At 37.0% G+C, this 23,858-nt stretch overlaps 1 protein-coding gene and 1 long non-coding RNA gene across 2 annotated transcripts in view; one reads left to right on the top strand and one right to left on the bottom strand.

The window, feature by feature from the left end:
- COBLL1 (cordon-bleu WH2 repeat protein like 1) overlaps positions 1–1,477 on the top strand; it is a 150,567-nt gene extending 149,090 nt beyond the window's left edge. The window contains 1 exon segment of the mRNA XM_082395233.1: positions 194–1,477. Coding sequence (XP_082251359.1) covers positions 194–280 — 87 coding nt within the window. The 3' untranslated portion in view covers positions 281–1,477.
- LOC309630294 lies at positions 807–23,722 on the bottom strand. The gene is made up of 2 exons (XR_014245579.1): positions 17,428–23,722; positions 807–17,109 (listed from the first exon to the last, which is right to left on the bottom strand). It is a non-coding gene; the product is annotated as an uncharacterized lncRNA (long non-coding RNA).
- Between the last annotated feature and the right edge of the window lie 136 nt (positions 23,723–23,858).

Below are 23,858 nucleotides of genomic sequence, written 5' to 3' on the forward strand. Positions count from 1 at the left end.
AAATAACTCATTTTTAATTTCATGGTAGAATGAACATTTATTCCTGATTATTTGAAATTTATTGAATAATAAATACTAAATGTTAGCATTTACAATTAAGTAGAAGTTAAAATGTGGTAATTGTTGAAAACTGAAAATTAGACAGCTGTCCCATTTTAAATTGATGGGTGCAAAGTGTGTTTCTTTCTCTTAGGTTACAGTTCCATCAAATACAGTATCTGTGAATGGAAGGTCAAGATTCAGCCACTCCATGTCCCTTGATGCCCAGGATGGCCATTAAATGTTGGCCTGCCATGCCGCACTTCACCGCTCTATTGCACAGAACGACTTCATACTGATGGAGAATGTTAGCAAATGTATGTTCAGATGTACACTAATATATTATCTATTAAAGCATAAGAACTTGTGCTGTGGCTTTTAATGCCAAAAGAAGAATTACCAGAATTTATAATTTATAATAATATCTTTGGCCTTTTTTGCCTTAAGAACTGAATATGCTGCTTTAGAACTTTAAGACAAGGTGTTAATGACTTTCATTTTTCTCAAATGAGAAATAGTCACCTCTTGTTGATTTCACTTATTGACACATTCTCTACAATCGTGACTTAGACAAAGGGATAAATTAAGATTCATAGACTTATATTTGTATGACACATAAATAACTAGGCAAACATAGATCTGACATTTGCTGCCTCAATGTTACAGTTTAATTGGAAATGTTTATGTTATATTAAAGCCTATTTGTGATGAAAGTATAATCTAGAAAACTAATGATATCAAATAAGTATATTCAGTTTAACTGTTAATTCAATGATGAATCACTTAGTGTGCAAGTCTTGTGTATTCTTTATGTAATTACAAAATCAGTGTCAAGTTTATGGGAACGCTCATGGTATTTTAATAGTTTATGAACATGGACACTTAGTTTTTTAATCTTTAGAACTTAAATTGCACAGGAGAATTTTAAATAGTTTCTGTATATAATTATAACATTATTGTCACACAGATACTACACATTTTATGTGCCAGAAGCCTTACAAATCTTCCTGTGAAAATGTTGATATGTTGTGACAATTATTTCAAATTCGATACGTAGAGAGGAACAGGGGTTAGTTTATGTCCATATTGGAAAACTTTAAAGACTACTTGGAGGTTTCTGAAATCCTGGTTTTAATTAAAGTGATAGTCATTATGTAGTTCAGATGCTAATATTCTAAATAGTAATATATATTTACATTAAAGCTAAAGTTGTTAAGCAAAACAATGCCTAATTTGTTGGCTTGTAACTGTTTTGGGGTCTAGAGCTTGTTGATGTTCTATTCCTACTTTAAAAATTTAACTGCTCACTTCTTATTCTAAAAGCTTTGTCAAACAAACTGATGTTATGTTGGTTTTTACTAAAGCTACTGGGATATCTGCCTCTTTGGAAAATGTGTTGCTTTTTCCCCTGTTTAATAAAAGCAAGTTATATATTTGGGATGCTTTTTAAAATGCAGTTTGTGTCAATCAGCATATTTGTGCACTTCACCTGATGAACACATCTCCATCAGCCAGTAAACAAATAAGTAATATAGTAAGACCGACCATTTATTAGGGCTCCCTGGTGTGTATGAGCCCATGCATTCTAACTCCAAAATGCATAACATGCTTAGCAGAGTTCCTGACACATGGCAAGTACACATTAAGTTAAATATTGCTGCTATTTCCTTGAATCAGACTTGAAGAGACCCTCATGTATGGAAACCTAAAAGTTATGTCATTATAAACCAATAGGGAAAGGAGTGACTTTTTAAAAAACTGTGTTTGATTATCCACTTGGAAAACAGTACATTTGGATTCCTAACTCAAACCATAAACAAATATATTTGAGTTAAAGACAACTTTTAAGAGCAGTATTTTAAAACTTAGATGAATATATTCAACATTTTTCAGACCTCAGCAAAGGAAAATTACTGAAATAAGAAAACAGCACAGTCATAAAAGATATGATACATTTACAAATATTAAAATTTAAAACTTATATGTACATTAAGTACTATAAAAATGAAAAAATAAGCCACAAGAAGTTTTTAATATATATAAGCGTTAATTTATAAAAACGTAAACATTTCTAAGACTCATGAAAAGACTACCGAATAGAAATATGCACACACTGAAAAAATAAAGGGTATTTCTTACAAGAGGAAATCTGAAAGGCTAACAAACATATGGAAAAAAATACTCTTCAGTAATAATCAAGGAAACACAAGAACACAAGGAAGTGTACCACATCACGCCCATCAAATTAGTAAAAATGTAAGTTTCAAAATAGCAAGTGTTGTCAAGGACAGTGAAGCAATGGGAACTCTTTTACTGTCGGTGGGAAAATACACTGGCACAACCGTCAAATTTGCAGTATCTAGTAAAATTAAAGATCTCTTATCATGTTACCTTAAAGAAGTACTTATGTGTGTGCTTAAGGAGACATAAAAATGTTCATGGCAGCCTTGTATATAAACAGCAGAAAGGAGTCCTAACCAGCGCTAAACACTGATAGTATATTCATATAATAGACTTTTGTACAACCGTCAAAATGAACAAATTAGAGTTATGCATGTCACATGGATACATCTCAGAAATAATAAGGAAGAAAACAATGTGGAACAATGCTTGTTTTATGATGCTTATATAAAATATAAAATATGCAAAGTGATACTATGTATTATGGCTGTAAATGTAGAAAAAATAACATAGACAGGTTTGCTGGTGGGAATCAAGAAATGAAGATCGGATTGGGGAGATTTATAGGAAGCATCAATTGTGTTTGTAGTACAAACTGGTTTGAAAACAAGTTTTACTCCAGGTTTTAGCAAACTTGAAATAGTTTGTAGTTATTTTTTTTAAAGATCACACAGGACTTACGGGGATATATATATGAACCATTAGTACACATACAATCTGAAAAAGTTGCTTTGTCCACATTATTTTAGGAGAAAAGCATGTGCTACACTCTCTACCCAATTGGGAAAGGATAGGAAAACTAGTCATATCCTTAAGTGACAGCAAAATGAAGGTACAAGAATGATTTAGAACCAACTTTCAATTTTCATATTTAATTTTTGGCCTCGAGGCATTTTGCTTTTCCTTTTTTTCCCCATCAGGTTATTTCTTTATAATACCTATTTTTAAATTATCCAGATTCTATGTAAATTATAGGGTTTGAAATTACTCTCTTTTCTGTCTCCAGCATCCCAATCCCCTTTTCAGAGATAACCAATGTTAATGTTTCGATATTAATCCCTATATAGACGTATTTATATCCAATACATATTTATAGGTTTGTTTTCGGCTTTTGTATTTTTGCAGAGTTGTTGTTGTTATTGTTGTTTTTAAGATTAAAAAAAGTCACACTCTAATACTATTTAGCAACTTGCCTTTGCACCATCAATGTTCCTTCTTGCACACAAAGATCAACCTTATCATGTTTCAGTTTGTTGTTCTCCTATTATTAATTTCATTCTTGTGGTACACAGTTATGCTTAGAGTCAAGATACTTGGGTACAAATCATAGGTCTGCCACTTACAAGTCATGGGATCTTGGGCAAATTTGAAAAATTGAATTAACATACTTATCTCATGGTGATGGTTGTGAGGATTAAATGAATTTTAAAAGTGTTTGGCACAATTCATTTTACAAAGCTACCTATTTTTAATACTACTATTAGCGAACAGGTATTATTTATCTAATATACTTCCCATCCTTCTGAAGAGTGACCTTCCCTCCCATTTTAAGACCAGATCTTGTGAAAATGACTATACTACCCAAAGCAATCTACAGAGTCAATGCAACCCCTATCAAACTACCACTGGCATTTTTCACAGACCTTGGCCTGAGATAACAGAATCCACACTCTGCTACTTGACCCAAGTCCTTGAATGAGACCAGTCATTTTCCTGAGACCTAATGTTGCTTGTACATGAAACTTAAAGAATCCCAGTTGATACAATTATTTGTCTAGTGCCAGTTCATTTCCTACCCACTACCAGTAGAGACAAAAACACAAAAGAGCTAAGAATCAAACTCACTAGTTTTTACTATCCATTGACTTCGATAATTGACTTGAAAGAAAAGGGAACTTGCAATTGAGGGTCACAGTGAAGATTTCCATGGATAGAATGTTTTTCTTAGATTATTTTTCATGTAAAAAAAGCTAATTTATTTGGTGTTTTAGAGTTTACACAGAACTTTTGTATTATTTGATCCACATGTGGAACAAAAAAGTACGCAAAGAAACTGCTACTTTACAAAGGTCACACAACCAGACAAGAGGCAGAATCCCACATCTGATTTCTAGTTTGCTCTTTCGCCTGGCCAAAGTTTGCAAATGATGGAGAAAATGGTGCTAGATTTCAAGGGACACTTAAATAGTAACCTACTTGTTCTGGATCTTCAGTTTGTCTTGCTTTTCTCTTAAATGTTACCACTTTCCTGCAAGTTTTCATCCTTAACACCTCAGACTCTTCATATGGGTAGATACATTTTGTTTATGGCAAGAAAAAATGCCACCATGCGCTCTCTCAAAAGAACTGTACTGACAGGTATTTCAAGAAAAATTGTGAAACATTCTGGTAATCTGTATAGGACTGTTGGCATTCTGCGTCACAAACTGGAGAAATTCATTTGGAAGTCTTGCAAATTACTCATCTTGAAGAAAAAGTGCTACAATTCCAACCTTATAGTTTCCAAACCAAGAAGTTTCTTTACCTACCAACTTATTATGTTCCTACTCACGCCTTGTGGTGGACGATAGTGATGGCCCCGATTCTTTACCTCACCTGCATCCACACCTTTTGCCACATGACTTTGCATTTCCTCTCACTAAAGAGACAGAATCCATTTCCCCACCCACAGGAACAGGTTTTGTGACTAACAGAATGAGATGAAATGACACAGTGCCAATTCTGAGACTAGATCTCAAAGTTTGCATGTTTTTGCTTGCTCTCCCTGTGCCTGCAATGCTGCTGTGACAAAGACATCTCTGGGACGGCTGAATGGTCCTTAAAAAAGGATGAGAGATGCATGGAGCAGGGCTCCCAACTGAGGTCAGCCTAGAGCATTTAACAGTCAGACCCCTAGACATGAGCAAGTTCAGTCAAGATCAGCAGGGCCAAATAGTCACCCGAAACTGACCCTGGTATAAGAGCAATCAATGCTTACCCACTAGCAATGCCCCTGAGGTTTCATGGTTGATTATTCTACAGCATTAATGTGGCAATAGATGCAATACACCCTCTTAAACTCATATACATATGACTCTAACCCAAATTATAAACTCATTCAATTGGTTCAGGTTCCACATACCCTATTTCCCCCATAGTTCCACAGACTATTTACTAAATCCAACACAAATACACCTCTGATTCTCTAACTCCCAGCTATCTCAAAATAAATTCTAACGTAATAATTCCTTTATTATTTGTGGTGCAGAAATATCTTCTTTCCCTTTCTCCTCTCTCGTTTTATGTTCAGAACTGGGAACACGAGAGCCCAAATATCAAAGAGATCCACAGCCCCCTTAATAGCTCTTTGGACTTGTCTATTTCATAGAGTTGCCAGATAAAATACAGATTTCCCAGCTAAATTTGAATTTCAAAGATAAACGATGAATTACTTTTTAGTGTAGGTATGTCCCATGGAATATTTGGGATATGTATATATATGTACGTATGTATACACTAAAAAAATTAATCATTGATCTGAAATTTAAATTTAACTGGACATCCTATATTTTTCTTTGCCAAATCTGGCAATCCTACTATTTCAGGAAAAGCTGGAAGGAGGAAATGAAGCAAGAAGAAGCATCCAACATGTGGGGAAAAAAGAGGAGAGAGCAGGCCCAGGTACATCAAGAAACCGGAAAGTGGCATTATAGAAAAGAGTGGAACCTTTGTTCTCTTTGATAGTTCACCATCAGAGAAAACCTCATGTAATGAATAGGAAAAGGTTCATTGAAGAGTTCACAGTGAAGAAACCCTGTGGATGACTTCTGTTGGTGGGTTTTAGATACCTTCAAGTCATCAAGAAATAATATACTCAAGAAATTCTGCTAGAGATTGGCCAAGATGGCAGAGTAGAAAGACACTAAGCTCACCTCTTCTCACAAGCACACCAAAATCATAACTATTTGCAGAATAACCATCAATTAAAAAAAACAGAACCTACCAGGAAAGACCTTATATAATTAAAGACATAAAGAAGGCAAGACAGGTAGGAGGAGCAGACTCACAATACAGTAGAGTCTCATACCCCTGGGTGGGTGACCCACAGGCTGGAGAATAATTATATTGCAGAGATTCTCCCACAGGAATGAGAGTTCTGAGCCCTACACCAGGCTCCCCAGCCTGGGTATCCTGCACTGGGAAGACAAGCCCCCATTGCATTTGCCTTTGAAGGCTAGCAGGGCTTAATTTTGGAAGCCCCAGAGGACTGGGGGAAAGAGAGACTTCATTTTTAAAGGGTGCTGACAAAATCTCACGTGCACTGGGACCCAGCGCAAAAGCAGTAATTCAATAGGCGCCTGGGCCAGACCTACCTGCTGGTCTTGGAGAGTGTCCTGGAGAGGTGGGGGTGGCTATGGATCACCCTGGGGACATAGACAGGAGCCATATTTGGGAGTTTGGACACTGCTGCTAGGGACCATCTTGGGACCCTCCCTCTAGTTCATTGGCACCAAGACCTGACCCCACCCAACATCGTATAGGCTGGGACACCTCAGGCCAAACAACTAACTGGGCGGGGCCACAACTCTGGCCATCAGCAGACAGGCTGCCTAAAGACTTCTTGAGCCCAAGCCACCTCTAGACATCCCTCTAGACATGGCCCTGCCCACCAGAGGACCAAAAACCAATTCCACCCAGCAGTGGGCAGGCACTGGCCCTGCCCTCCAAGAAGCATGCACTAGCCTCTAGACCAGCCTCACCAACCAGGGGGCAGACACCAGACATAAGAAAACCATAATCCTGTGGCCTGCAGACCCAGTCAGCCTGTAGCAGGCCAGCCCCTACCCAGGGACCAGCTGGGTCCCAGCACTGCTCACTAGCAGGCCAATATAAGATTCAGGACACCCCAGACCCCATACCAAACTGTGTCAGGAACTGGTTCCTCTGTTCCTCCACCAATGATCTAACACCAGCTCTGGGATCCCTGGGCCCTGCAGCCAGATTCTAGGACCTGGCTCTGCCAGCCAGTAGTCCAGCACTAACCCCATGATCTGGCTTCACCCTACAGTGGGCAGGCAACAGCCCTGGAGTCTTCTGAACCCTGACTCCACCCACCAGCGAGTCGGCACTAGCCTGGGGTCCCCTAGGGTTCTGCAGCAAACTTTCTCATGACTTGGCCCCACTAACTAGCAGCCAGCAGCATCTGCACAGGGCACGAACTGGCAACCAACTGGGCTACAGGCCAACCAAGCCTACCAGACCACCCACATAATCAGCCCACCACAAAAGAAGGAACCATGCAGCCCTCTTAGGGGGAACCCCTAGAGCATATAGCTTGGGTGATGAGAGGGGAGTGTGCTGCTGGGACACACAGGATGTCTCCTACAGAGGGCCACTTCTCCAATGCCGAGAAATGTAATAACCTACCACATACATAAATATACAAATAGCAACTTAGACAAAATGGGGCAGCAGAGGAACATGTTCCAGACAAAGGAACAAGATAACACTCCAGAAGAAGAACTAAGTTAAGTGGAGATAGGCAATCTACCCGAAAAAGAGTTCAGAGCAATGATTGTAAAGATGATCAAAGAACTTGGATGAAGAATGCATCCATAGAGCAAGAAGTTAGAAGTTTTCAACAAAGAGAAAATATAAGGAACAACCAAACAGATGAAAAAATACAGCAACAGCAATGAAAAATACACTAGAAGGAATCCACAGTAGACTAAATGATACAGAGGAATGGATCAGTGAGCTGGAAAACGGAGTAGTGGAAACCACTACCACTGAACAGTAAAAAGAAAAGAAAATGAAAAGAAGTAAGGACAGTTTAACAGACCCCTGGGACAACACCAAGTGCAGGAATATTTGCATTATAGAGGTCCCAGAAAGAGAAGAGAGAGTGAAAAGGACATAGAGAACATATTTGAAGACATAATAGCTGAAAACTTCCCTAACCTGGGAAAGGAAACAGTCACCCAAGTCCAGGAAGCACAGAGAGTCCCATACGGGATTAACCCAAAGAGGAATACACCAAGACACTGTAATGAAAATGACAAAAGTTAAAGAATATTAAGCAACAAGGGAAAAGCAACAAATAACTTACAAGAGAACTCCCATAAGGCTATCAGTTAATTTATCAGCATCAACTCTACAGGCCAGAAGGGACTGGCATAATATACTTAAAGCAATGAAAGGGAAAAAGCTACAACCAAGAATACTCTACCCAGCAAGGTTCTCCTTCAGAGTTGATGGAGAAATCAAAAGCTTTACACACAGACAAAAGGTAAAAGAGTTCAGCACCACTAAACCAGCTTTATAACAAATGTTAAAGGAACCCCTTTAGGCATAAAAGAAAAGGCCACAACTAGAAACAAGAAAATTACAAAATGAAAATTTTAACCAGTAACGGAAAACCTACAGTAAAAGTAGGAAATCATCCACACACAAGGTTAGTAGGGAGGGTAAAAGAAAAAAGCAGTAAGATTCTGTATATTCACAATAAGCAGTTAAGGGATACACAAAATAATTAGATGTAAAATATGATACCAAAAACAGCAATCATGAGGAGAGGAGAATACAAATGCAAAATTTTAAAAATGTATTTAAAATTAAGAGATCAACAACTTAAAACAATCAAGTATATATATAGACTGCTCTACAAAAACCCCATGGTAAATGCAAACCAAAAATCTATAATAGATATACACACAAAAAAGAAAAAGCAGTCCAAACATACCACTAAAGATAGTCATCAAATCACAGAGAACAGAACAAAAAGAAGAAGGAAGGGGGGAAAAAAGACCTACAAAAACAAATCCAAAACAATTAACAAAATGGTAATAAGAACATACATATCGATAATTACCTTAAATGTAAATGGATGAAATACTCCAACCAAAAGACATAGAATGGCTGATGGATACAAAAACAAGACCCAGTATATATGCTGCCTACAAGATACTTGATCTAGAGACACACACAAACTGAAAGCGAGGGGATGGAAAAAGGTATTCCATGCAAATGGAAATCAAAAGAAATCCAGAGTAATACTTATATCAGAAAAAACAGACTTTAAAATAAAACTGTTACAAGAGACAAAGAAGGACACTACATAATGATCAAGGGATAAATCCAAGAGGAAGATATAACAATTGGAAATATTGGGTTGGCCAAGAAGTTTGTTCAGGTTTTTCCATAACATCTTATGGAAAAACCCAAATGAACTTTTTGGCCAACTCAATATATATGCACCCAACATAGGAGCAACTAAATTTATAAGGGCACATATTAACTGACATAGAAGGATAAACTGACAGTAACACAATAACAGTGGGGAATTTTAACATGCCATTTACACCAATGGACAGATCATCCAGACAGAACATCAATAAGGAAACACTGGCCTTAAATGATAGATACATTAGACCGAATGGACTTAATTGATATATAGAGCACTCCATCTGAAACTGGAATACACATTCTTTTAAAGTGCACATGGAATGTTCTTCAGGATAGATCACTGCGGCTGCAAAAGAAGCCTCAGTAAATCTAAGAAAAGTGAAATTTTATCAAGCATCTTTTCCGACCACAATGTTATGAGATTAGAAATCAACTACAAGGAAAAAACTGCAAAAAAAAAAAAAAAAAAAACCCCACCACACACACATGGAGGCTAAACAGTATGCTACTAAACAACCAATGGATCACTGAAGAAATCTAAGAGGAAATTACTGATAAAATATACCTACAGACAGGGGCTTCCCTGGTGGCACAGTGGATAAGAATCCGCTTGCCAATGCAGGGGACACAGGTTTGATCTCTGGTCTGGGAAGATCCCACATGCTGCGGAGCAACTAAGCCTATGTGCCACAACTACTGAGCCTGCGCTCTAGAGCCTACGAGCCACGACTACTGAAGCCCGTGTGCCTAGAGCCTGTGCTCCGCAACAAGAGAAGCCACTGCAACGAGAAGCCTGTGCACCGCAACGAAGAGTAGACCCTGCTCGCTGCAACGAGAGAAAAGCCCGCGCGCAGCAACAAAGACCCAACACAGCCAAAAAAAAAAAAAAAACCTATAGGCAAATGAATACGAAAACACAAAGATCCAAAACCTATGGGATGTAGCAAAAGCACTTCTAAGAGGGAAGTTAATAGTGATTCAAGCTTACCTCAGGAAACAAGAAAAATTTCAAATAGACAATCTAACCATATACCTAAAGCAACTAGAGAAAGAAGAACAAACAAAACCCAAAGTTAGTAAAAGGAAAGAATCATAAAGATCAGAGCAGAAATAAGTGAAAGAGAGAATAAAAAACAATAGAAAAGATCAATGAAAATAAAAGCTGGTTCTCTGAAAAAATAAAATTAATAAATCTTTAGCCAGACTTATCAAGAAGAAAAGGGAGAGGGCTCAAATCAATAAAATTAGAAATACTAAAGAACTTACAACTGACACCACAGAAATACAAAGGATCATAAGAGACTACTATGAACAACTATATGCCAACAAAAGGAACAACCTAGAAGAAATGCACAAATTCTTAGAAAGGTATGATCTCCCAAGACTGAATCAGAAAGAAATAGAAAATATGAACAGATCAATTACCAGTAATGAAATTGAATCAGTAATATAAAAACTCCCAACAAACAAAAGTCCAGGGCCAGATGGATTCATAGGTGAATTCTACCAAACATTTAGAGAAGAGATAACACCTATCCTTCTCAAATTGTTCCAAAAAATTGCAGAAGAAGGAACACTTCTGAACTAATTCTATGAGACCAGCATCACCCTGATACCAAAACATGACAAAGATATCACACACAAAAATATTTCAGGCCAGTATCACTGATGAACATACCTGCAAAAATCCTCAACAAAATACTAGCAAACTGAACCCAACAATACATTAAAAGGATCATACCCCATGATCAAGTGGGATCTATCCCAGGGATGCAAGGATTTTTCAATATTCATAAATCAATCAATGTGTTATATCACATTAACAAATTGAAGAATAAAAACCATATGATCATATCAACAGATGCAGAAAAAGCTTTTGATAAAATTTAACATACACTTAGGATAAAACTTTCCAGGAAGTGGGCCTGGAGGGAACACACCTCAACATAATAAAGGCCATATGTCACAAACACACAGCTAACATCATACTCAACAGTTAAAAGCTGAAAGCATTTCCTCTAAGATCAGGAACAAGAGAAGGATGCCCACTCTTGCCACTTTTATTCAACATATTTTAGGAAGTCCTAGCCGCACCAATCAGAGAAGAAAAAGAAATAACAGGAATCCAAACTGGAAAGGAAAAAGTAAAACTGTCACTGTTTGTGGATGATATGATACTATACATAGAAAATCCTAAAGACGCTACCAGAAAACTATTGGAGCTCATCAACGAATTCAGTAAAGTTGCAGGATAAAACATGAATATACAGAAATCTGTTGAATTTCTATGCACTAACAATGAACTAGGAGAAAGAGAAATTGAAGAAACAATCCCATTTGCCATTGCATGAAAAAGAATAAAATACCTAGGAATAAAACTACCTACGGAGGCAAAAGACCTGTCCTCAGAAAACTATGACACTGATGAAAAAACTGAAGACAACACAAACAGATGGAAAGACATAGCATGTTCCTGGATTGAAAGAATCAATACTGTTAAAATTAATATACTAACCAAGGCAATCTAGATTCAGTGCAATCCCTATCAAAATACCAATGACATTTTTCACAGAATTGGAAGAAATAACTTTAAAATTTGTGTGGAAATATGAAAGACCCTGAAAAACCAAAATAATCTTGAGAAAGAAGAACAGAGTTGGAGGAACCACACACTCTGACTTCAGACTGTATTACAAAGTCAGTAATCAAAATAGTATGGTACTGGCACAAAAACAGACACATAGATTAATGAAACAGAATAGAGAGTCCAGAAATAAACTCACAAATTTATGGTCAATTAATCTATGATAAAGGAGGCAAGAATATACAATGGAGAAAAGACAGTGTCTTCAATAAGTGGTGCTGGGAAAACTGGACAGCTACATGTGAAAGACTGAAACTAGAACACTCCCTAACACCATACACAAATTAAACTCAAAATGGATTAAAGACCTAAATGTAAGACCGGATACTATAAAACTCTAAGAGGAAAACATAGGCAGAACACTCTTTGACATAGTTGTAGCAATGTCCACCTCCTAGATTAATGAAAATAAAAATAATTTAAAAATGGGACCTAATTACACTTAAAAGCTTTTGCACAGCAAAGGAAACCATAAATAAAACAAAAGGACAATCCACAGAATGGGAGAAAATATCTGCAAATGAAGTGACTGACAAGGGATTAATCTCCAAAATATACAAACAGCTCCTGCAGCTCAATATCAAAAAAACAAACAAACCAATCAAAAAATGGGCATTTCTCCAAAGAAGCCATACAGAGGGCCAAAAAGCCCATAAAAGATGCTCAACATCACTAATTATTAGAGAAATACAAATCAAAACTACAATGAGGTATCACCTCACACCAGTCAGAATGGCCATCATTAAAAAGTCTACAGACAATAAATGCTGGAGAGGGTGTGGAGAAAAGGGAGCCTTCCTACACTGTTGGTGGGAATGTAAATTGTTACAGCCACTATGGAGAACAGTATGGAGGTTCCTTGAAAAACTACAAATAGGACTACCATATGATCCAGCAATCCCACTCCTGGGCATATATCTAGAGAAAACAATAATTCGAAAAGATAACATGCACCTCAATGTTCACTGCAGCACTATTTACAATAGCCAAGACATGGAAACAACATAAATGTTCATCAACAGAGGAAGAGATAAAGAAAATGTTGTACATATATACAATGGAATATTACTCAGCCATAAAAAAGAATGAAATAATGCCATTTGCAGCAACATGAATGGATCTAGCGATTATCATAGTAAGTGAAGTAAGTCAGAGAAACACAAATATCATATGACATCACTTATATGTGGAATCTAAAAACATGATACAAATGAACTTATTTATAAAAAAGAAACAGACACACAGACTTCGAAAACAAACTTATAGTTACCAAAGGGGAAAGGTGGGGGAGCGATAAATTAGGAGTTTGGAACATATACAAACTACTATGTATTACATAGATACTCAACAAGGACATACTGTATAGCACAGGGAACTCTATTCAATATTCTGTAATAACCTACATGGGAAAGTAATCTGAAAAAGAATGGATATATGTACATATATAACTGAATCGCTTTGCTGTACACCTGAAACTAACACAATATTATAAATCAACTATACTCTAACATAAAATAAAAATTAAAGTAAAAAAAAAAGAGAAAAGAGAACACTCATACACTGTTGGTGGGAATGTAAATTTGTGCAGCCACTGTGGAAAACAGTATGGAGGTTTCTCAAAAAACTAAAAATAGAACTAGCATACAACCCAGCAATTTCACTACGTGGTATGTATCCAAAAAAACAAAAACACTAATTTGAAAAGATACATGCACCCTAATGTTCATGTTTACATTTACAGCATTATTTACAATTGCCGAGACATGGAGACGACCTGTATCCATCAACTGATGATGGATAAAGAAGATGTGGTGTATATATATAAAATGGAATATTACTCAGCCATAAAAAAGATTAAAATTTTGCCATTTGCAGCAACATGGATATGTTAAGTGAAATAAGTCAGACAGAGAAAGACAAATAGTGTATGATATCACTTACATGCGGAATCTAAAAAATACAACAACCTAGTGAATATAACAAAAAAGAAACAGACTCACAGATATAGAGAACAAACTAGTGTTTACCCATGGGAAGAGAGAAGGGGGGAAGGGCAATATAGGGAAAAAGGGTTATTATAGGATTATATGAAATCATGTGTGTGAAACTTTTGAAAATTGTTTTGAAAAACTGTTTTGAAAATTGTTTAAAAGCACTATAGAATTTAAAGAATCTTTCACTCAATAAAAAAAATTAAACAAAGAAATTCTGCTAATGTCCTCATTAACCTCAGCATCATTTTTATGAAAACTATTATAACAATTGCTAAATCTAGGTAGGAGGTATGTGGGTTATAATTACACATGATTTTTTAAACCTCCCTGCATGTTTAAAATTATTCATAATATAGTTGGGAAACAAGTTATTGAGACACTCCTATTATAGTGACCAGCTGCACTATACACGTGTGGGGAGGGAGAGATTTAATTTATGGTCATTGGTTACCCTTCTACCAATGAAGAATTTTAGGCAAGTCAGGGGGGATGTTGTGATGCAAGTATTAATTTGGCAAAAGCAACTTGCTGTTGGCAAAGTTTCTTGAAGGGTTTTATTGCTAGGTCTCAACTAAAAAACATACACTTCAAGATCTGACTGAACACATCATTATTTGTAACAGGAAGGATAGAAATAAGAAAAATAAAATTTAAAAGGGAGAGTGATGAAAATGGTGGAGGAGTAGGACATGGAGCACACCTCCTCCCACAAATACATCAAAAATATATCTACATTTGGAACAATTCTCACAGAACATCTACTGAATCCTGGCAGAAGACCTCAGACTACTGAAAGTGCAAGAAAATCTCCACATAATCAGGTAGGACAAAAGGAAAAAGAAAAAAAAAAAAAGAGAGAAAGGAATCGGGATGGGACATGCACCCCTGGGAGGGAGCTGTGAAAAGAAAAATGTTCCCACACTTTGGAAGTCCCCTCACTGGCAGGGAGATCAGCCGGGATGGCGGGTGGGAGTGCAGCAACTGGTTTGTGGAAGGCAAAACAGAGAGAGACCTGCACAGACGGTTGGTACAGCCACCCTGCGCTCCACAGCCTGAGATGTGCGTCTGCTGGTATGGGCAGGGGCTGGGTGAGGAAGCTTGGGCTTCAGAGGTCAGACCCAGAGAGAGGACTGGGGTTGGCTGCGTGGAGACAGCCTGAAGGGGCTGGAGTGTGGTGCAACTACAACTGAGGATGTACATCGAAGAAGCCTGGGCCCACCAGAGAGGCAAGGCACCACTGTTGGTGGGCAAGCGAGGAGAGGGGTGGGACTTATAGGTGTCTTTTCCCTGTGTGTGTGCTTTCAAGCAACAGGACACCACCTACATGAGCTCCAGGGGCAGGTGCAAGCTGCCACTGCCATCATGGGCTCTAGAGGTGGGTGCGGGCCACCACTGCTGCTGAGAGACTCATGAGCAGGTGCTAGCCACTGCCCCCACAAGCACAGGCCCTGGGAGTGCACATGGGCCACCGTATCGGTACATGCCCTTCAATGGGATAACAGCACATGCTGAGGAAAGAGGTGGAAGGCATCCAAACTAAAACGCAGCCCTCCCACCAAAAATATTAAACCCACACTAGCTACACAGGGACGCTCCTGCATATAAATAGCCTTCCAAGACTACAGTAGATAATTGTTTCTCCTAAACTCACAGAGTAAGAGAAATATAAGTAAAATGAAGAATCAGAGGAACCACTCCCAGTTAAAAGACCAAGAGAATTCTACTGAAGGAACAAACAATGTAACAGACTTCTTCAGTCTAATAGATACAGAGTTCAAAAAGGAGGTAATGAAAATACTGAAGAAATTAAGAAAGGCTATTGACAGAAATGCAGATTACTGTAAAAAGGAATTAGAAACTATGAGGAGGAGCCAAAAAGAATTAGGAAATTCGTTTGCCAAGATGAAAGCTGAGCTAAAGGCAATGAATAGCAGAATGAATAATGCAGAACGAATAAGTGAACTGGAAGACAAGAATAATGAAATTACCCAATCAGAACAGCAGACAGAAAGCCAACTGAAAAAAAAATGAAAGCAATATAAGAGACCTGTAGGATAATATAAAGCAGCCAATCTATGCCTAACAGGAATTCCAGGAGGAGAAGAAAGAGAAAAGGGGATTGAAAATGTATTTGAAGAAATTATGGCTGAAAACTTCCCAAACCTAAAGAAGGAAACAGATATCTAGATACAGGAAGCACAGAGGGTGCCAAATAAGATGAACCAAAACAGACCTACACCAAGACATAATCAAAATGGCAAAAGTTAAAAATAAAGAGGATTCTAAAGGCAGCAAAAGAAAAACAAAGAGTTAATTACAAGGGAACCCCCATAAGGCTATCAGCTGATTTCTCTACAGAAACATTTCAGGCCAGAAGGGAGTGGCAAAATATATTCAAAGCCTTGAAAGGGAAAAATCTGCAACCTAGAATACTGTACCCAGCAAGATTATCATTTAGAATAGAAGGAGAGAGAAAGAATTTCTCAGACAAGCAAAAACTAAAAGAATACTGCAATAGTAAACCTATCCTAAAAGAAATATTCAAAGGTCTTCTCTAAATGAAAAAGAAACAAAAAGATATAGGAAAAAGAAAAAAAAAAAAAGATATAGGGAAGAGAATATCACAACTGGAAAGTAAATCACTTAAATAAGCAGATCAAAAGATCAAGTACAGATCAAATACAAAAAGAAAAAAAATTATTTGTGAAAGTGACAATAAACACAAGGACAAACACAAGCAAAAGGATAAACATAAAGATGTAAAAGGACATCAAAATCATAAAATGTGGGGGAGGAGAGTAAGAAAATGTTGATTTTTTTTTTTTAAAGAATGTGTTTGAGCCTATATGACTATCAGTCTAAAGCAAGCAGACATAGGAAGGGTTTAACATACTTGAAAAACAGCGTACCCACAAATAAAACACATACAATAGATTCACAAAAAACAAAAAGAAGAGAACACAAGCATAAAAGGCAATCATCAAACCACAAAAAGAAAAACAAAAGAAAAAGTAACAAAGATGAAACATAGAATCAACTGGAAAACAAGGTTCAAATGGAAATAAATACATATTTATCAATAATTACCTTAGGGCTTCCCTGGTGGCGCAGTGGTTGAGAATCTGCCTGCCAATGCAGGGTTCGAGCCCTGGTCTGGGAAGATCCCACATGCCGCGGAGCAACTAGGCCCGTGAGCCACAATTGCTGAGCCTGCGCGTCTGGAGCCTGTGCTCCGCAACAAGAGAGGCCGCGATGGTGAGAGGCCCGCACACCGCGATGAAGAGTGGCCCCCACTTGCCGCAACTAGAGAAAGCCCTCACACAGAAACAAAGACCCAACACAGCCATAAATAAATGAATAAATAAATAAATAAATAAATAAATAAAATTAAAAAAAAAAAATTACCTTAAATGTCTACAGACTAAATGCTTCAATCAGAAGACATAGAGTGGGGGGGCTTCCCTGGTGGCGCAGTGGTTAGGAATCTGCCTGCTGGTGCAGGGGACACGGGTTCGAGCCCTGGTCTGGGAGGATCGCACATGCCGTGAAGCAACTAGGCCTGTGAGTCACAGCTACTGAGCCTGTGCGTCTGGAGCCTGTGCTCTGCAACAGGAGGGGCTGCGAAAGTGAGAGGCCCGCACACTGCAATGAGGAGTGGCCCCAGCTTGTCGCAACTGGAGAAAGCCCTTGCACAGAAACAAAGACCCAACACAGCCAAAAAAAAAAAAAAAAAAAAGACATAGAGTGGCAGACTGGAGAAAAAAACAAGAGCTTACAATATGCTGCCTATAAGAGACCCACTTTAGGGCAAAGGACACACAAAGATTGAAAGTGAGGGGATGGAAAAACATATTTCATGCAAATGGAAATGACAAGAAAGCAGAGGTCACAATACTCATATCAGACAAAATAGACATTAAAACAAAGGCCATAAAGAAAGATAAAGAAGGACACTATATAATGATAAAAGGATCAGTACAAGAAGAGGATTTTATGCTCATCAACGTATATGCACCCAATATAGGAGCACCCAAATACATAAAACAAATACTAACAGACATAAAGGGAGAAACTGACAGGAATACAATCATAGTAGAAGATTTTATACCCCACTCACATCAATGGACAGATCTTCTAGACAGAAAATCAATAAGGCAACAGAGATCCTAAATGATACAATAGAACAGTTAGACTTAATTGTTATTTTCAGGACATTACAACCAAAAAAACCAGAATACACATTCTTTTCAAAGTGTACTTGGAACATTCTCTAGGACTGACCACATACTATGGCATAAAACAAACCTCAACAAATTCAAGAGTATAAAAATTATTTTAAGCATCTTCTCTTGACCACAATGGCATGAAACTAGAAATCAACCAAAGAAAAAGAAATGAGAAAAAAAAAATGATTACATGGAGACGAAAAAACATTCTACTAAAAAAACTAATGGGTCAACAAGGAAATCAAAAAGGAAATTAAAAAATATCTTGAGACAAATAACAATGAAAACACAACCAAACAAAATCTATGGAATGCAGCAAAAACAGTTCTGAGAGGGAAGTTCATAGCAATACAGGCCTTCCTCAAAAAACAAGAAAAATCTCAAATAAACAACCTAACCTACCACCTAAAAGAATTAGAAAAAGAGGAACAAACAAAACCTAAAATCAGCAGAAAGAAGGAAATAAAGATCAAAGGGGAAATAAACAAAATAGTGATAAAAAAATAGAAAAAAGTCAGTAAAACAAAGAGTTGGTTCTTTGAAAGGGTAAACACAACTGACAAACCAAGTCACCAGGCTCACCAAGAAGAAAAGAGAGAGAACCCAAATAAGCAAAATAAGAAATGAAAAAGGAGAAATATCAACCGATACCACTGAAATACAAAAAACCATAAGAGAATATTATGAACAATTGTATGCCAACAAATTTGACAACCTAGAAGAAATGGACAAATTTCTAGAAACATAAAGCCCACCAAAACTGAATCAAGAAGAAATAGATAATTTGAACAGACCTATCACCAGACGTGAAGTAGAATCTGTAAACAAACAAAAAAAAACCCAAAAAGAACCTCCCTACAAACAAAAGTCCAGGACCAGATGGCTTCACAGGTGAATTCTACCAAACATACAAAGAAGAAATTTTACCAATCCTTTTCAAACTCTTCCAAAAGATTGAAGAGGAGGGAACACTCCCAAAGCCATTCCATAAAGCCACCATCACCCTGATACCAAAGCCAGACAAAGATACCACCAAAAAAAGAAAATTACAGGCCAATATCTCTGATGAATATAGATGTAAAAATTCTCAACAAAATATTAGCAAACCAAATCCAACAACACATAAAAAAGATCATACACCATGACCAAGTGGGATTTACCCCAAGTTCACAAGGATGGTTCAACATACACAAAATCAATGTGATACACCACATCAACAAAGGAAAAGACAAAAACCACATGATCATCTCAATAGATGCAGAAAAAGCATTTGACAAAATTCAACATCCATTCATGATAAAAACTGTTACCAAAGTGGGTATAGAGGGAATATATTTCAATGTAGTAAAAGCTATTTATGACAAACCCACAGCCAATATAATACTCAACAGTGAAAAGCTGAAAGCCTTCCCACTAAAATCTGGAACTAGACAAGGATTCCCACTCTCAGTTCTTCTATTCAACATAGTATTGGAAGTCTCAGCCACAGCAATCAGACAAGAAAAAGAAATAAAAGGTATCCAAATTGGAAGAGAAGAGGTAAAATTGTCATTATATGCAGATGACATAATACTATATATAGAAAACGCTAAAGACTCCACACAAAAATTACTAGAAGTGATAAATGAATTCAGCAGGGTAGCAGGATACAAGAGTAACATATTAGAAATCAGTTGCATTTCTTTACACTAACAATGAAATAACAGAAAGGGAATGTAAAAAAAAAAAACTTTTTAAAATTACACCAAAAAAACCCACAAAACCTTAGGAATAAACCTAACCAAGGAGATGAAAGACATATGCTGAGAACTAGAAAATATTAATAAAGGAAATTAAAGATGATTCAAAGAAATGAAAACATATCCCATGCTCTTGGATTGGAAGAATATTGTTAAAATGGTGATAGTACCCAAAGCAGATTTAATGTGATCCCTATCAAATTACTCATGACATTTTTCACAGAACTAGAACAAATAATCCTAAAATTTATGTGGAACTATTAAAGACCCAGAATTGCCAACGCAATCCTGAGGAGAAAGAACAAAGCAGGAGGCATAATCCTCTCAGACTTCAGACAATACTACAATGCTACAGTAATCAAAACAGTGTGATATTGGCACAGAAACAGGCGTATGGATCAATGGAACAGAATAGAGAGGCCAGAAATAAACCCACACATCTATGGTCAATTAATCTTTGACAATGGAGGCAAGAATATAAAATGGGAAAAAGACTCTTCATCAAGTGGTGCTGGGAAAGTTGGACAGCTGCATGTAAAGCAATGAAGTTAGAACATACCTCACACCATGCACAAAATAAACTCAAGATGGCTTAAAGATTTAAACCTAAGACATGACACCATAAAACTCCTAGAAGAAATCATAGGCAAAACATTCTCTGACATAATTCGTACCAATGGTGTTTTAGGAGGAATGATGTTTACACTGAGAAGAGGAGCAAAGACTCTGAGGGTGGTGAGCTTATGGTGAGTTTTGTTAACAGAGTGTACATTATTCTAGAGTGGCAAGTTTGTTCCTTTACTCAATGAGCATGTATTTGTTGATGATTTTCTTTCCACCAGGCACTGTACTGGGTGATAAGGAAACAAAGACAACTAAGACACAATTCTCGTCTTCTAAGAATTATAAACTAATGAGAGTTCATGAAACATGGTCATAAAGAAAACTATACTAGAAAATTAAGTTGCCTGATTTTCCACCAGGTCATTTGTCATTTGATTTTTGGGAGTTCTTTATATATTTTTGATACTAGCCCATTGTTGGTTATATACACTGAAAATCTCTTCATGTTTGTAGCTTGTTGTTTCCCATTCTTTAAGTTGTGTTTTTAATGAAAAGTTCTTGTTAAGTAATTGAATATATCAATATTTGCTTTTATAGTTAAGCTTTTTTGTATCATATTTAAGAAATCCTTCCCTCCCCTGAAGTCAGAATGGGGTATTCACTGATATTTTATTTTGAAAAACTTAAAGTTTTGTTTCTTAAATTTAAGGTCTGAATGCATTTGAAGTTGATTTTTTTTTGTATGGTGTGAGATAGTAATCTATTTCTCCTTTTGCCCTCTATATGAAGAGTCAATTTTTTGCAACTCCACTTGCTAAATAACCATACTTTTTCCCCAATGACCTGATATACCATCTCCACCCCTTCTGAAGTTTCCTAAATTAATAAGTCTATTTTGGGTCTATTTTTTCTGTTCCATTGGTCAAAATGTATATTCCTGCACCAAAAACACACTGTCTTCATTACATTAGCTTTATAATAAGCCTTTATATATTGAAAGGAAGTCACTCCTTTTTCTTCTCCTTCAGAAATATCTTGGCTATTTTTGGCTCTTTGCTTTTCTATATAAATTTTAGAATAAACTTGTTAAGTTCCGCAACACTTGAATGGGAATTTTACAGAAGAGTTAATGTGTCTGGCTAATAAACATGAAGAATAGCTCAGCTTCATCAGCAATTGAAGGAATGCAAATCATGACCACAAGGAGATATCATTTGAACCTACTGACAACAATTCAGAAGTTTAATAATACTAAAGAGATAATATGGACCAACAGAATCTCTTGTATACTCTGGTGGGAGTAGAAATTGGTACAAACACTTTGGAAAAAAAAAAAAAGGATGAAATTACATAATATTTAACATTTGCATGTATCTTTTTACCTCTCTAGATGCAGTCTCTAGCTTTCTCCACCTTGCTCTGTGTGTTTGGAAGCTGACCTTTAGAGACTTTAATCAGTGGGTTCCCTGGCATTCTGGTTGGGTTGGGTTGAACTAATGAAAGACCCCGGCAAAACACTGGAGAGAAGGGTTGAGTGTGAGGTCAGGGTTTTTAGTGAGATCAGCTCTCTCTCTGCCAGGCTGTTGATTGGCTGAGTTCTACTAAAAGCTAGAGCTCTGTTGGGTAATACTCTCCTACAGCTGTAGCTGCCCTCTTCAGGTTCCAGTAATTCCTCCCTCTCCCTGCCTCTTCAGAGACGGGGATGCCTGTGGCTCCCTGCCCTTGCTAGTGCTGACGCGCTTCATTAGCCCGTAATAGTTCCTTTATTTAACTTTCCTCAGTTATACAATTTGACCTTGTTCCTGACAGGACCCTCACTGGTACAATCTAAAACTTAACAATTTCACTCTTAGGCACATACACAAGAGAAACCAAAGCAGGAATGCTTTCCAGGAGACATGTTCAAGAATGTTCGCAACACACTTGGCACACTTTGGTAATAGCAAAAAAACCAAAAACCAAGGGGGGGAAGGGCTCAAAGCCAATTGTGATATATTTGCAACCTAATATCATACAAAAGTGGAAATTAACCGTAACACATGCAGCAACACAGATGAGTCTCAGGAACCAAAAGTCGAGGAAAAATTTTTGAAGCAAGCCATAGAAAGCATGATAACCTTTTTATAAAATTGAAATTATTTATATGTGCTAAAACTTTTTAAAAGTGAGGCATGACAAAAACAAATTTAAGACTGTGGTTACCTCTGAGAGGGAGGAAAAGGGTAAGATTAGGGTAGGCAAGGAGGACATTGGTAGGTTATTGGTAATATTATCCTATGTTATGAATTAGGTGGTGGATTCAGAGGTTAAAATTAATAAATTGGTTAAATAAAAACAAATGTATAATAGATTAATGTTAAAACATAAAAGCAGGTTTAGGAAGCCTGGAATTCCAGGATAAGAGTTTCATATTTAACCTCTAATCTTCTGAAGTTTTTGAGCAGAAAAGTGACATAACTATACATTTAAGTTAATTTGCCGGAAGTGGACAAAAGCAGAAATTCAGAAGGATCCTTTGTGAACTGATGGCATTCTGGTCCTGGAGTCATGGCAGTGGTATCAGAAGGAAGAGAAACAGGGCTAAGTATTGATAATATTCTTTGTGGAAATCCAGAAGGCCAAAACAAGAGAGGACTGAAGTAGGAGGCCAAGAGTTAATTTTCCGGGTTTTCCATAACAGAATTTTTGAAGCCAGAATTTTAAATATAGTCTTTTAAGGAGATATGAAGAACTTTAAATTGATGCTGTCTCCACAGTGGCTAAACTTATGCTAAATAAACTGAATGCCTCCATTTCTTGGGCTCCTCCCAGTCCTATTTACTGGGAATTAAATTCAAGAGTAAAGCTGTGACACCGCAAAATCACCGCTGGGTTTTAGCTGCATCCGCTCAATCAGTTATGTCTATCTAGCTGATGCATATTATCCAAATTTGGGGTTTTTTTTGTATTTTTGTTTCTATATGGGAGGGGTACCATTAAAAGATATACAGGGACTTCTCAGCTGAAACACTGAAAGAAACCTTATTCCAAATGATAAGTTGTCACTGCTTGAATGTCAATCATTCTTAAATCCTGAACACACTTTCATAACCAACATTTCTCTTAAATATTTAAATGGTATCCTATTTCCTACATTCAATAAAAATAATAAATCTTATTAGCGAATTCAATCCTGTGGGTTGAGTTGTTAATCCCAGTACTCTATTTATACAATATTTTCAAGTTTATTTCCTATTTTTATCTTGTCCTTCAACTGCAGTATAGTTCAGGGTTGCCTATTTTTAGGGCACACAAGTACCACAGGGCA

This window comes from Balaenoptera borealis (assembly GCF_965194805.1).
Source record: "Balaenoptera borealis genome assembly, chromosome: 6".
Taxonomy (NCBI): domain Eukaryota; kingdom Metazoa; phylum Chordata; class Mammalia; order Artiodactyla; family Balaenopteridae; genus Balaenoptera; species Balaenoptera borealis.